General features: G+C 44.7%; 1 gene segment (V, D, J or C); it reads left to right on the forward strand.

The window, feature by feature from the left end:
* Positions 1-5,170: 5,170 nt before the first annotated feature.
* LOC121543932 lies at positions 5,171-7,374 on the forward strand. The segment is given in 3 exon segments: positions 5,171-5,186; positions 5,583-5,699; positions 6,786-7,374. Coding segments are annotated over 3 exon segments (450 nt in total).
* The last annotated feature ends 6,925 nt before the right edge of the window (positions 7,375-14,299 follow it).

Raw genomic sequence — 14,299 nt, forward strand, 5'->3', positions numbered from 1 at the left:
TCTTCCAGATGGTCCCTCTGTCAGGCCCACAGTTGTCTCTGCTCCCCCCGTCCTCTGAGCAGATCTCCGGGGGCTCAGCCACACTGGCCTGCCTGCTGAGCGGCTACTCCCCCAGGGGAAGATGGTGAGCTGGTAGGTGAATGGGGCGGAGGTGAAGGAGGGGGTCCTGACCACCACAGAAGAAGAGAAGGGCGGCCACTACAGCCGCAGCAGCACCTTGACCCTGAGCATGGCACTCTGGGAAGAGGGAGAGGTGTACACCTGCAGGGTCACCCACGACAACACCAGTTATTCAGCCGCCTTCCGGAGAAGTCACTGTAGTGTCTAGAAACCATTGTAGGAGGCTAGAGAGTCCCCAAATGGTGCTAGTTCTGGAAGCATTCGTTTTTTAGAGCAGAATGTTATATTATAATAGTGAATAATATCAGTAGTGGTGTGTGCCAAATGAACTATTTTGAGATTAAGTTGTGCATGTCTTCTTGCCTCTGAGTTCAAATAAAGCTTGTTTTGATTTACATATAACCCAAAAGTTGATTTAATCATGATTCCAGTGATCACTATCTCATGAATAGGCAGCACATTTCATACTAATTAATATCAATCAGCTTCTTTCATAATTTAGCATTGTAGCATATAGCTACTCTCATGTTTTCAAACAGATTTAAAAGGGCATCTGATACAACAAATACTCTGCAATCATTTCTACAACTGAATGATCCTGTTATACTGTAGCACCAATACCATTGATAATAATGAGTGATTTTTTATAACAAACCTCGAAGATCTGCTCTTAGAACTCACACTTCTAAATAGTTACTTTCCATAAAGTTTGGGGTCACTTAGAAATGTCCTTGTTTTCCATGAAAACATACATGAAATGAGTTTGAATAGGAAATATAGCAAAATGCATTGGAAATGCAGTCATTGACAAGGTTAGAAATAATGATTTTTAATATAAATAATAATTGTGTCCTTCAAACTTTGCTTTCGTCGAATAATTCTCCATTTGCAGCAATTACAGCCTTGCAGACCTTTGGCATTCTAGTTGTCAATTTGTTGAGGTAATCTGAAGAGATTTCACCCCATGCTTCCTGAAGCACCCCCCACAAGTTGGATTGGCTTGATGGGCACTTCATACGGTCAAGCTGCTCCCACATCAGCTCAATAGGGTTGAGATCCGGTGACTGTGCTGGCCACTCCATTATAGACAGAATACCAGCTGACTACTTCTTCCCTAAATAGTTATTGCATAGTTTGGAGCTGTGCTTTTGGTCATTGTCCTGTTGTAGGAGGAAATTGGCTCCAATCAAGCGCCATCCACAGGGTATGGCATGGCGTTACAAAATGGAGTGATAGCCTTCCTTCTTCAAGATCCCTATTACCCTGTAAAAAATCTCCCACTTTACCACCACCAAAGCACCCACAGACCGTCACATTGCCTCCACCATGCTTGACAGATGGCATCAAGCACTCCTCCAGCATCTTTTCATTTGGTCTGCTTCTCACAAATGTTCTTCTTTGTGATCCAAACACCTCAAACTTCGATTTGTCTGTCCATAACACTTTTTTCCAATCTTCCTCTGTCCAGTGTCTGTGTTCTTTTGCCCATCTTAATCTTTTCTTTTTATTGGCCAGTCTGAGATATGGCTTTTTCTTTGCAACTCTGCCTAGAAGGTTAGCATCCCGGAGACTGGTGTTTTGCGGGTACTATTTAATGAAGCTGCCAGTTGAGGACCTGTGATGCGTCTGTTTCTCAAACTAGACACTCTAATGTATTTGTCCTCTTGCTCAGTTGTGCACCGGGGCACCCACTCCTCTTTCTATTCTGGTTAGAGCCAGTTTGCGCTGTTCTGTGATAGGAGTAGTACATAGCGTTGTACTAGATCTTTAGTTTCTTGGCAATTTCTCGCATGGAATAGCCTTCATTTCTCAGAACAAGAATAGACTGACGAGTTTCAGAAGAAAGTTCTTTGTTCTGACCATTTTGAGCCTGTAATCGAACCCACAATTGCTGATGCTCCAGATACTCAACTAGTCTCAAGAAGGCCAGTTTTATTGCTTCTTTAATCAGCACAACTGTCAGCTGTGCTAACATATTTGCAAAAGGGTTTTCTGATGATCAATTAGCCTGTTAAAATGATAAACTTGGATTAGCAAACACAACATGCCATTGGAACACAGGACTGATGGTTGTTGATAATGGGCCTCTGTACGCCTATGTAGATATTCCATTAAAAATAAGCCGTTTCCATCTACAATAGCCATTTACAACATTAACGATGTCTACACTGTATTTCTTATCAATTTGATGTTATTTTAATGGACAAAAAAAATGATTTTCTTTCGAAAACATGTTAATATCTAAGTGACCCCAAACTTTTGAACGGTAGTGTATATTTAGAATGTTTAATTCCTAATATGATTTTATTAAATTAGATGTTTTAGCAATGGTTTTCAACAATGTGTAGTCTAAACTTCTCCATTATATTTCCCCAGATCTTCTCTACCTATCAATCCCCTGGGGACAGAGTGAACATCTGGTGACAGTGCTGCTCTGTTCTGGGACAAGCATAACCACCCAGCTCTGTCCATGTAAAGCTCAGTTTCAATCCAACAGCCATCAGTATAGCAGTTGAACAGTTTCTCTGCCTGACATACCCTGGACGGGGCCAGATGTGAGGGAGTGACTGGTTTTAACCTCTATGGTGGATGCAGGATGGGAGACATAACAGATATGGCATGATGTAATTAATGATGGATAAAATGAGTATTATACTTTATGTAGGTAGTGATTATAGTGTAGATAGTGTAGTGTAGATAGTGTATGTAAATAGTGTAGATAGTGTAGATAGTGTAGTGTAGATAGTGTCGTGTAGATAGTGCAGTGTAGATAGTGTATGTAGATAGTGTAGATAGTGTAGATAGTGTAGTGTAGATAGTGTAGTGTAGATAGTGTAGTGTAGATAGTGTATGTAAATAGTGTAGATAGTGTAGATAGTGTAGTGTAGATAGTGTAGTGTAGATAGTGTATGTAAATAGTGTACATGTGTCTCATGGTTGAGTCCAGTATCAGGTCTCATTCACAGGTCTAGCAGTCAGTAACCTACTCGGTAAAAAAGTTAATATTTTGCTGTATATGAATACATCCATTAAAATCAGACATTTGGTTGTGAGGTCAATTTGGGAACTTGTTTTTAGGGGGCTGAAGTGATTGTAACTTTTAAGTAATGTAGAGGTCATAACACCTTTTGTTTGGCTTCTCATGTGGACTGGTAATAGCTCCCATTTCACCTTTGCAGGAGCTAATCTCTTTGATTGACTACTGTAGCTAGGTTAAAAACTATGGTGGACAATTAAGTGGGGGGCTGTCAATGTTTTGACCCTTAAATGCACCACATCTCTCCAAATAATTATTGCCTTCTCAATGTGTAAATGTATGGTTTTAAACTGTAGTGCTTTGTGTTTTCTGTTGTAAATTGTGTGTAAAGCTTTGTGTGCTGCTATTTTGTCCTAGCCTCTCTTATAAAATAGATATTTAATGTCAATGAGACTAGCCTGGGAAAATAAAGGTAAAATAAAGATAATATAAATACATTACTATTTTGTTTCAAAATATTACATTTACATTTTAGTCATTTAGCAGACGCTCTTATCCAGAGCGACTTACATTATTCTTTTTTATTTTCATACTGGCCCCCCGTGGGAATCGAACCCACAACCCTGGCGTTGCAAACGCCATGCTCTATCAACTGAGCTACCTCCCTGCCGGCCATTCCCTCCCCTACCCTGGACGACGCTGGGCCAATTGTGCGCCGCCCCATTGGTCTCCCGGTTGCGGCCGGCTACAGCAGAGCCTGGATATCTAACTTTTTATGTGAACTTTCAGGTCATCACAAAAATAATGAGTTAAAAAATGGGGAACATGATGATGCTTTCTAAACATATTCAAAGTTGATTTAACTAATCAGTGTTCCATGTCACTGTCTCTTCCCCCTCAGCACCTGCAGTAGGTCCCAGCTGTAGCAGTACAGTCACTGTGCAGTCTGACTGAGGGAGGTTTTTGTACGGCTCTGTATCACTGTGTGAACACTCCACCACTATGGTAACTCTGACAGTAGTAATCTCCTGCATCTTCAGCCTGGACTCCACTGATGGTCAGAGTGAAGTCACTCCCAGATCCACTACCACTGAATCTAGAAGGAGTCCCAGAATGGAGTGTGTTCCCTGGGAGCATCATGAGTTTGGGTTTTTCTCCAGGTTTCTGTTGGTACCAGGATAGACACTGATGGCCCCATGACTGACCATTGTAACAATTACTATACACATTACTGCTGGTTTTACAGTTCAGAGAGACTGTCTGTTCTGGGAGAACAGCTTTCACTGCAGGAGTCTGAGTAACAGTGTACTGTCCTTTGGATTCTGAAAGAAAAAACAAGTAATTGTACATTAAAAAACATTCTTAACAATTTTTCAGTCCACTCAAATTGTTTACTTTTCATTATACAAACACATAACTCCTTTTTTTTTACCCTTGATGTAAAAAGCAAGTGTCCAGATGAAGATGGTAGTAAAAGTCATGGTTGTTGTGGGTTCTGTTGTCATGAAGGACAGCTCTCAGTCATGAAGTGTTCAACTCACAGGGATATAAATGCTCTCAGAGCAGCGGAGCAGATATATTATGCAAATGAATGTTTCAAATCTAGTTCAGTTTCCAAGTAGGCTTCCATCATTAGTATATATTTTGTCCTGCGTGAGATTGGTTTTATAATAATTAGGTGGGTGCTTATATTTGCCCTATTTCACACGTGTATTATACACGTGTAAATTGGAATTGTATTTTTTTGCATATCCCAACTCCCCCTGAGACATCCTCGGAGACTAGGGTCAAGGCCAGGGTCTGCCATTGTCAACGGCGACCATGGATCAATTAGGGTGCTTTACTCAAGGGCACATCATCATATGTTTCACCCGGATGTCGGCCCGGATATTCGAAGTAGCGACCTTTCAGTTACTGGTCCAACGCTCTAACCGCTAGCTACCTGCTGCCCCTTTAATAACATCAAACAGCAACTGTTTACTCAGATCACTAATGCATGGCAACTTTTATGTCACACCACCATTGTATTTTTATTCTGATGATGATCAGATATAATGAACTGTCTGTTCACTCATGCTTGGTCTCTCATGTAAGTTCCTCTAATCAGTTAGTGAACACTTCTCTAAACTAAAGCTGGTAGGATTCCTCTGGTAGTGTTGTCTGTCCTCTGTGACTTTACCACCACTGTTAAATGTGAGATCAACATCTTTAATAAAGGAATATACAACATGGATCACTATCACTACTGCTGCTGCTGTTGTCTTTCATATGGACAATATGGAGGAATACTAGCAACACTGGATCTAATTCTGGACTGTACCTCCAGACTAGGAGAACACCTGATACACAGAAGAAGGAAAAAATACTCATATCTGGATTTAAGATACAATTCATATTTGTATTATCTAGAAACAGCTTATATGAAGTGTTTGTTCTACCTGGAAGATGTTAAAGTGTATTTGTGTTGATGATGATTCTGTATGAGTGATCTTCACTGTAACAGCTGCAGCATCACAACACAGAGAGGTTTTTGTACCAGCAGTAATAGGGATTGTATCACTGTGGTGGACTTTTGGTAGCGGCACCAGACTTGATGTTGGAAGTAAGTAAACACAAAATTAACCATTTGATTTACCTTTTGATGTAGTGTTTCAATTTCTCTGTCAATTTAGCCTCGATATTGAGGATTTCTTAACATACCTTTTTTTTTACATGATTTTGGGGGGAAATATACAATGGCCAGTTAGAATATGAATGTTATTACATCGAATCAAATTTGACCTGCCTTTAAACGATGAGAGTGATTAGTCTACATTTTAGATGAGTTGTATGAAAAAACATACTGCACCTTTTAAGAAATGTACAATAAACAGTAGGTTTTGCAAAATTTTGGGGAAAACAAAACAGAAAATACTTTATTTCAAATGAACAAGATAAAATAATCTTTGACAAGTATTCATACCATAGTAGATTCAATGATTTAAAACAAAGTCTAAAGAAATTCAGCTTGCCACATGTGCAGGAGGTTTTTGTACGAGCAGTAATAGGGATTGTATCACTGTGGTAGACTTTTGGTAGCGGTACCAGACTTGATGTTGGAAGTAAGAAACAAGCTCTCTTTATATTTCTTTCTGATAAAACGTGGTATTTACTTTCCTAAACTCTCTCTCTATTAAAATATTTTGATTTTAGATATTTTAGATGTTTTTCAAATTACATTTGAATAGTATTGGATATAGTAAGCATCATTGTTGCATTGTGTTCATGGTAGCCTTCACTGTTACTGTGAAGACAAAAGGTCTCAGTTTGAAACCGACTTCATGATCTAACATGTTTGATACCTATTTAAAATTAATTTATGCTCAAATTCTGCAAATACTATGAATATGAGTAGGCTATTCTGATCAAATCCATTCCTAAACAATATCTGTATGACATGTGTAACTGACACCATATGAACAGTAACTCTAGTTATTTAACCACTTTATACTTGTTAGGTTCATAAATCTGCTTTGTATCTTATTACTTTAGTGTTTTCTCCACATCTTTTAAACAATGTAACCTTTATTTTCATATTTAGAAGGCATTTACAATTCACTTTATTTTGATGTGTCCTTTGCTGAAGATAATATCTTACTGTAGCTGTACTTGATGTAGTTACTTAGTAGATGATTTCTGTTTGTTCCAGGTAACAGTGCCCCCACCCTCACCGTCCTGCCCCCCTCTAGTGAGGAGCTGTCCAGTACAACAACAGCCACACTGACGTGTCTGGCCAACAAGGGCTTCCCCTCAGACTGGACCATGAGCTGGAAAGTGGACGGGACCAGCAAGAATCAGGAGGCCAGTCCCGGGGTCCTGGAGAAGGACGGTCTGTACAGCTGGAGCAGCACCCTGACTCTCACTGCCCAGGAGTGGACAAAGGCAGGAGAGGTGACCTGTGAAGCCCAGCAGAAATCCCAGACTACAGTCACCAAGACCATGAGGAGGGCTGACTGTTCTGGGTAGGACCCCTCAGTCACACAGCCCTGTGGAGAGAGGCTGCTGGTTCTTCTGCTTTTACTCTGTTCTGAGATCAGATGTTCTCTGTCTTATTGATCACTGACATGTAGACTAACAGAGGGCTTTGCTTGAGTTCATGTGTCAATCCTCTCTGTAGACTGAGGTTGTATCAGTGTTAGATGTGATGTGTTCTGTTTTATTACTATTAGATACTGTAGGAATGTTTGCTTTGATGCTTTGATTAATGGATGAAAATAAAGATTTCCCATAAGAACAAATATTTTCATTGTCTATTTCAATAAATCCAAATAGACGTTAATCTTAAATGTTGTTGAGTGATATAGAAATATATGCATATAACCTGATTCACAGTTTCTATGAAAACTATCCGACCTAAACCTCATTGATTAGTTATTTATGTTCTAACCACATCGTTATCAACCAGTAGTTCATACTAACACAATATACTACTATTTACACAGAGTAACAGGAGAGGTTTAGCCACATGTAGTAGGTACTCTTTATTCATATTTCTTGGAAGTTTTTGACCTGCTTGGCTTATAGACTTATAAAGACAGTAATCTAATGCTATTGAAAATTTCATCGATATCTTCGATGATTACCAATGTGCTCACACCTAAATTAAGCTACATTCATTTTTAAGTTGTCCACATAATATTAGAAGTATCACATAGTCATATAGTCTTCTCTACCTCCAACCCTCTGGGGACAGAGTGAACATCTGGTGACAGTACTGTTCTATTCTGGGACAAGCAGAACCACCCAGCCCTGTCTATGCAAATCTTAGTTTCACTCACACAGCTCCCAGTCTAGCAGTTGACCAGTTTCACTGCCTGAAATACCCTGGACTGGGCCAGATGTGAGGGAGTGAACTGGTTTGAACCTCTATGGTTGATTCAGGGAGGGAGACATAACAGATATGCCATCATGTAATTCATGACATATAATATGTCTGTTTGAGCCCAGCATCATGTCACATTCACAGATCCAGCATCATGTCTCATTCACAGATGTAACAGTCAGTAACCTGCTCACCAAAATAGTTAATATGATGCTAGATGATCACATCAATATTTTGTTGTGAGGTGCATTATGGAAATTGTATCTAGGGGGGCTGATGCTGATATAACATCACCTTCTTCTTCTTTACTTCTCTACATATTATTTTGCATATTGGACTGGTATTGTGGGTATTTCAGAACTTCAAATAACTTTTGGAGGTGCACTACAATGATGATGATGGGGAACATGTGACAGAGCTCTGTCGTAGCCGGCCGCGACCGGGAGACCCATGGGGCGGCGCACAATTGGCCCAGCGTCGTCCAGGGAAGGAAAGGAAATGGCCGGCAGGGATGTAGCTCAGTTGGTAGAGCATGGCGTTTGCAACACCAGGGTTGTGGGTTCGATTCCCATGGGGGGCCAGTATGAAAATAAATAAATATATATATATATATATGTATGCACTCATTAACTGTAAGTCGCTCTGGATAAGAGTGTCTGCTAAATGACTTAAATGTAAATGTAATCTGAATGATGCTTTCTAAACATATTCAAAGTTGACTTCACTAACCAGTGTTCCTTGTCACTGTCTCGTGTATGACAGAACCTCAGGTTGTTTTAGTGGGTTATAATCATGTTAAATGATCTTAGTAAATATGGTTGAATCTTTGCTTGAAACTCACTACCTGACTGGGGGACATTGCAGAGACTGGGATATTTATTCTGAAATCATGTGAGACAATATTTCACAAAGATGGAGTCCATTCAACTTATTGTCTGACATGTTAATAAAAGGTTAGTTTGCCATAGCAACAGGGAAGGCATATTTATGTGGTCTGACTGAACTAAAATAAACTGATCTTAATATATCAGTGATGCTGACTATAAGGTCAACTTATCCACCCTCGTGTTAAATCATTCCTGAACTGACAACACCCACAGGTCCAGTGTTCCATGTCACTGTCTCTTCCCCCTCAGCACCTGCAGTAGGTCCCAGCTGTAGCAGTACAGTCACTGTGCAGTCTGACTGAGGGAGGTTTTTGTACGGCTCTGTATCACTGTGTGAACACTCCACCACTGTGGTAACTCTGACAGTAGTAATCTCCTGCATCTTCAGCCTGGACTCCACTGATGGTCAGAGTGAAGTCACTCCCAGATCCACTGCCACTGAATCTAGATGGAGTCCCAGACTGAAGAGTTTTAGCCAAGTATATTAGGAGTTTAGGAGCTCCTTCAGGTTTCTGTTGATACCAGGCTAGATAGTGTCCATTGCTGTTACTGTATACAGCACTGCTGGTCTTACAGCTGAGACTGACTGAGTGACCCACTGAAACAGTTTTCACTGCAGGAGTCTGAGTCACAGTGTACTGGCCTCTGGACTCTGAAACAGAGATGGCATGTATCATTAGCATTAAATTGTTCATTCATTTGTCCATTTAGCATATTCACTAAAACTGTAATGAGGTTATATATTTATTGCTATGATCCAGGTCCTTTTCTGTAAAATATATTACCTTGGAGACAGAGGGCAAAAATCCAGATGAAGATGGTGATAAAAGTCATGGTTGTTGTGGGTTCTGTTGTCATGAAGGACAGCTCTCAGTCATGAAGTGTTAAACTCACAGGGATATAAACACTCCCAGAGCAGTGGGGCAGATGCATTATGCAAAGAAGTGTTTCAAATCTAGGTTCCCATCATTAGAATATATTTGTCCTGCATGAGTTTGCTTTTCTAATAATAGTAATTAGGTGGGTGCTTATATTTGTCCTATTCACACGTGTATTATACAGGAATTGGAAATGTTTTTTTGGGGGGGGGATATCCCAACTCCCCCTGAGACATCCTAGGAGAGTGGGGTCATGGCCAGCATCTGCCATTATAAACGGCCACCAGGGAGCAATTAGGGTTAAGTGCCTTGCTAAAGGGCACATCGACAGATGTTTCACCGTGTCGTCCTGGGGATTTGAACTCGCAACCTTTTGGTTGCTAGGCCAACGGTAGGCCCTTTTGGCTCCAGCCGTGCGTCGACACCGGCCTCGGGTACGGCCAGGAGGACGCGGAGCAGGGCGAGTCGGATGGCGACGATGGAACTCCCTTAACAAGGAGGGGTCGAGGATGTCCCTCCTGGGAACCCAGCTCCGTTCCTCCGGACCGTACATCTCCCACTCCACGAGATACTGCAGGCCTCCAACCCAACGCCTCGAATCCAGAATGGAACAGACCGAGTACGCCGGTGCACCCTCGATGTCAAATGAGGGCGGAGGAACCTCCCGAACCTCAGACTCCTGGAGCGGACCAGCTACCACCGGCCTGAGGAGAGACACATGGAACGAGGGGTTAATACGGTAATCAGGGGGGACTTGTAACCTATAACAAACCTCGTTCAACCTCCTCAGGACGTTAAAGGGCCCCACAAACCGCTGACCAAGCTTCCAGCAGGGCAGGCGAAGGGGCAGGTTTCGGGTCGAGAGCCAGACCCGGTCTCCGGTGCATACACTGCGGTGGCAGTCGGCACTTGCCTTCTGTCTCTTGATAGCCCTTTGCAGGCGTACATGGGCAACGTTCCATGTCTCCTCCGAGCGCCAAAACCATTCATCCACCGCAGGTGCCTCGATCTGGCTCTGATGCCATGGCGCCAGGACAGGCTGATAACCTAGTACACACTGAAAGGGAGACAGGTCACTGGGGGAGTGGCGGAGGGAAGTTTGTGCCATCTCTGCCCAGGGGATGTAAACTGACCAATCCCACTGCCGGTCCTGGCAATATGACCTCCCACATCCTGGTTTACTCTCTCCACCTGCCCATTACTCTCGGGGTGAAAACCTGAGGTCAGGCTGACCGAGACCCCCAGATGGTCCATGAACGCCTTCCAGACCCTTGATGTAAACCTGGGACCCCGATCAGACACTATATCCTCAGGTACCCCGTAGTGCCGGAAGACGTATGTAAACAGGGCCTCCGCGGTCTGTAGGGCAGTAGGGAAACCGGGCAAAGGAATGAGATGACAGGACATAGAAAACCGATCCACAACGACCAGTATCGTGGTGTTACCTTGTGACAGAGGAAGATCTGTAACAAAGTCCACCGATAGGTGTGACCACGGCCGTTGTGGAACAGGGAGAGGTTGTAATTTCCCTCTGGGCAGGTGTCTAGGTGCCTTGCACTGGGCGCACACCGAACAGGAAGAAACATAAACCCTCACGTCCTGAGCTAAAGTAGGCCACCAGTACTTCCCACTAAGACAGCGCACTGTCCGACCGATGCCAGGATGGCCAGAAGAGGGTGACGTGTGAGCCCAATAGATCAAACGATCGCGAACCTCAGACGGAACGTACACACGACCCACTGGACACTGGGGGGGAGTGGGCTCCGTGCGTAATGCTCGCTCGATATCCGCGTCAACCTCCCATACCACCGGTGCCACCAGACAAGAAGCTGGAAGTATGAGAGTGGGCTCCCTGGTCCGCTCCTCTGAGTCATACAGCCGGGACAGAGCGTCTGCCTTAGCATTCTGGGAACCTGGTCTGTACGATAGGGTGAACACAAAACGCGTGAAAAACATGGCCCACCTTGCCTGACGAGGGTTCAGTCTCCTCGCTGCGCCTATGTACTCCAGATTGCGGTGGTCATTAAAAATGAGAAAATTGTTTTTTGCCCCCTCAAGCCAATGTCTCCTCACCTTAAGAGCTTTCACAACAGCTAACAGCTCCCGATCCCCCACATCATAGTTTTGCTCCGCCGGGCAAAGCTTCTTCGAAAAGAAAGCACAGGGGCGGAGTTTGGGAGGCATACCCGAGTGCTGAGACAGTACACCTCCTATCCCAGCCTCTGATGCGTCCACCTCGACTGTGAATTGCAAGGAAGGATCCGGATGAGGCAGCACGGGAGCCGAGGTGAACAGCGCCTTCAGCTTACCAAAAGCCCTGTCCACCTCAGCTGACCACTGCAGGCGCACAGGTCCGCCCTTCAGCAAAGAGGTTATGGGAGCTGCTACCTGGCCAAAGCCCCGGATAAATCTCCGGTAGTAGTTGGCAAACTCCAAAAATCGCAGCACCTCCTTTACCGTGGTAGGAGTCGGCCAATTATGCACGGCTGAAATGCGGTCACACTCCATCTCGACCCCTGACTCTAACAGGCAGTATCCTAAGAAAGAGACAGACTGTTTGAAGAACAGACATTTCTCAGCCTTAACGTACAGGTCATGCTCCAACAGTCTACCAAGCACCTTGCGCACCAGGGACACATGCTCGTTGCGTGTAGCGGAGTAGATGAGAATATCATCTATATACACCACTACACCCTGTCCGTGCAGATCCCTGAAAATCTCATCAACAAAGGATTGAAAGACTGAGGGAGCATTCATCAACCCGTACGGCATGGCGAGGTACTACTAAATGCTGTCTTCCACTCGTCCCCTTCCCGGATACGGACCAGATTGTACACGCTCCTGAGGTCCAATTTTGTGAAGAAGCGTGCCCCGTGCAATGACTTCGTCATACTAGCTATGAGAGGTAGAGGATAGCTGTATTTTACAGTTATCCGATTTAGACCTCGATAGTCAATGCACGGGCGTAAACCTCCAGCCTTCTTCTTCACAAAAAAAGAAACTTGAGGAGGCAGGGGAAGTGGAGGGCCGAATGTATCTCTGTCACAGAGATTCGGTGACAAATGTCTCCATAGCCAACGTCTCCTCCTGTGACAGAGGATACACGTGACTCCTGGGAAGTGCAGCGCCCTCCCGGAGAACTATCGCACAATCCCCTCGTCGATGGGGTGGTAATTGACTCTCCTTCTTTTTACAGAAGGTGAAAGCCAAATCGGCATATTCTAAGGGAATGTGCATTGTGGAGACATGTTTTGGACTCTCCACCGTAGTTGCAACTACGGAAACACCTACACACCTTCCCGAGCACTGAGGTGACCATCCCTTAAGAGCCCTCTGTTGCCACGAAATCCTGGGGTCATGGGTGGCTAGCCAGGGAAGCCCCAGCACCACGGGAAACGCAGGAGAATCGATAAGGAAGAGACTAATTCTCTCCTCATGACCCCCCCTGCGTCTCCATCCGGAGTGGAACTGTGACCTCCCTAACCATACCCAACCCTAAAGGGCAACTATCTAGGGCACGTATGGGGAAGGGCACATCTACAGGCAATATAGGAATTCTTAATTTATGCGCAACCAGCCTATCCATAAAATTCCCAGCTGTGCTGGAATTTATGAGCGCCTTATGCTGGGAATGTGGGGAAAACCCAGGGAAATTTACATTGATCATCATGTGAGCAACAGGGAGCTCTGGGTGAGTTGGATGCCTACTCACATGGGATGGTCCACCAGGGCCCTGCCTGCTGCCTTGATTCCATGAGGGTCCTCTCCTGCACCGGCCCGCAGTGTGTACTCTGCGGCCACAGTTGGTGCAGGAGACCACCCCCTTGCCGGGTCTCTCCACATCAGCACCTCCAAGCTCCATAAGAGTGGAGTCGGAAGTGCTGGGGGATGGACTGGACGGACCCTGATCCGGACGTCCGCGGGTGGATCGATAAATCTACCAGCTGGTCCAGGTTTAGATTTGTGTCCCTGCAGGCCAGCTCCCTACGAACATCCTCCCGTAGACTGCATCGGTAGTGGTCAATCAGGGCCCTCTCATTCCATCCCGCGCTGGCTGCCAGTGTCCTGAAATCCAGGGCGAAGTCCTGTGCGCTCCTCCTTCCCTGCCTGAGGTGAAACAAACGCTCCCCCGCCACTCTCCCCTCCGGCGGATGATCGAATACTGCCCGGAAACAGTGGGTCAAATCCTCGTAACGTACGGACTCAACGTCTATTCCACCCCACTCCGCGTTGGCCCATTCCAGCGCTCTGCCCGACAGACAGGAGATGAGGGCGGACACTCTCTCGTATCCCGAGGGAGCCGGGTGGATGGTTGCCAGGTAGAGCCACACATGGAGCAGGGAACCCTTACACCCGGCAGCTGTCCCATCATATTCCCTCGGGAGCCAGAGCCGAATTCCACTGGATCCAGGGTTTGATGGTCTTGATGGGGGAGAAATCGGAGGAGGAGGAAGTGTAGGAAACCTACCTCTCTCCCATCGATCCATGGTGTTCACCACTCGATCCATAGCCGAACCTAGAGTCTGCAGCATGGTCGAGTGCTGCTGGATGCGTTCCTCTACCGAGGCGCTGGGAT

The sequence above is a fragment of the Coregonus clupeaformis genome, chromosome 28 (genome assembly GCF_020615455.1).
Source record: "Coregonus clupeaformis isolate EN_2021a chromosome 28, ASM2061545v1, whole genome shotgun sequence".
Taxonomy (NCBI): Eukaryota; Metazoa; Chordata; class Actinopteri; order Salmoniformes; family Salmonidae; genus Coregonus; species Coregonus clupeaformis.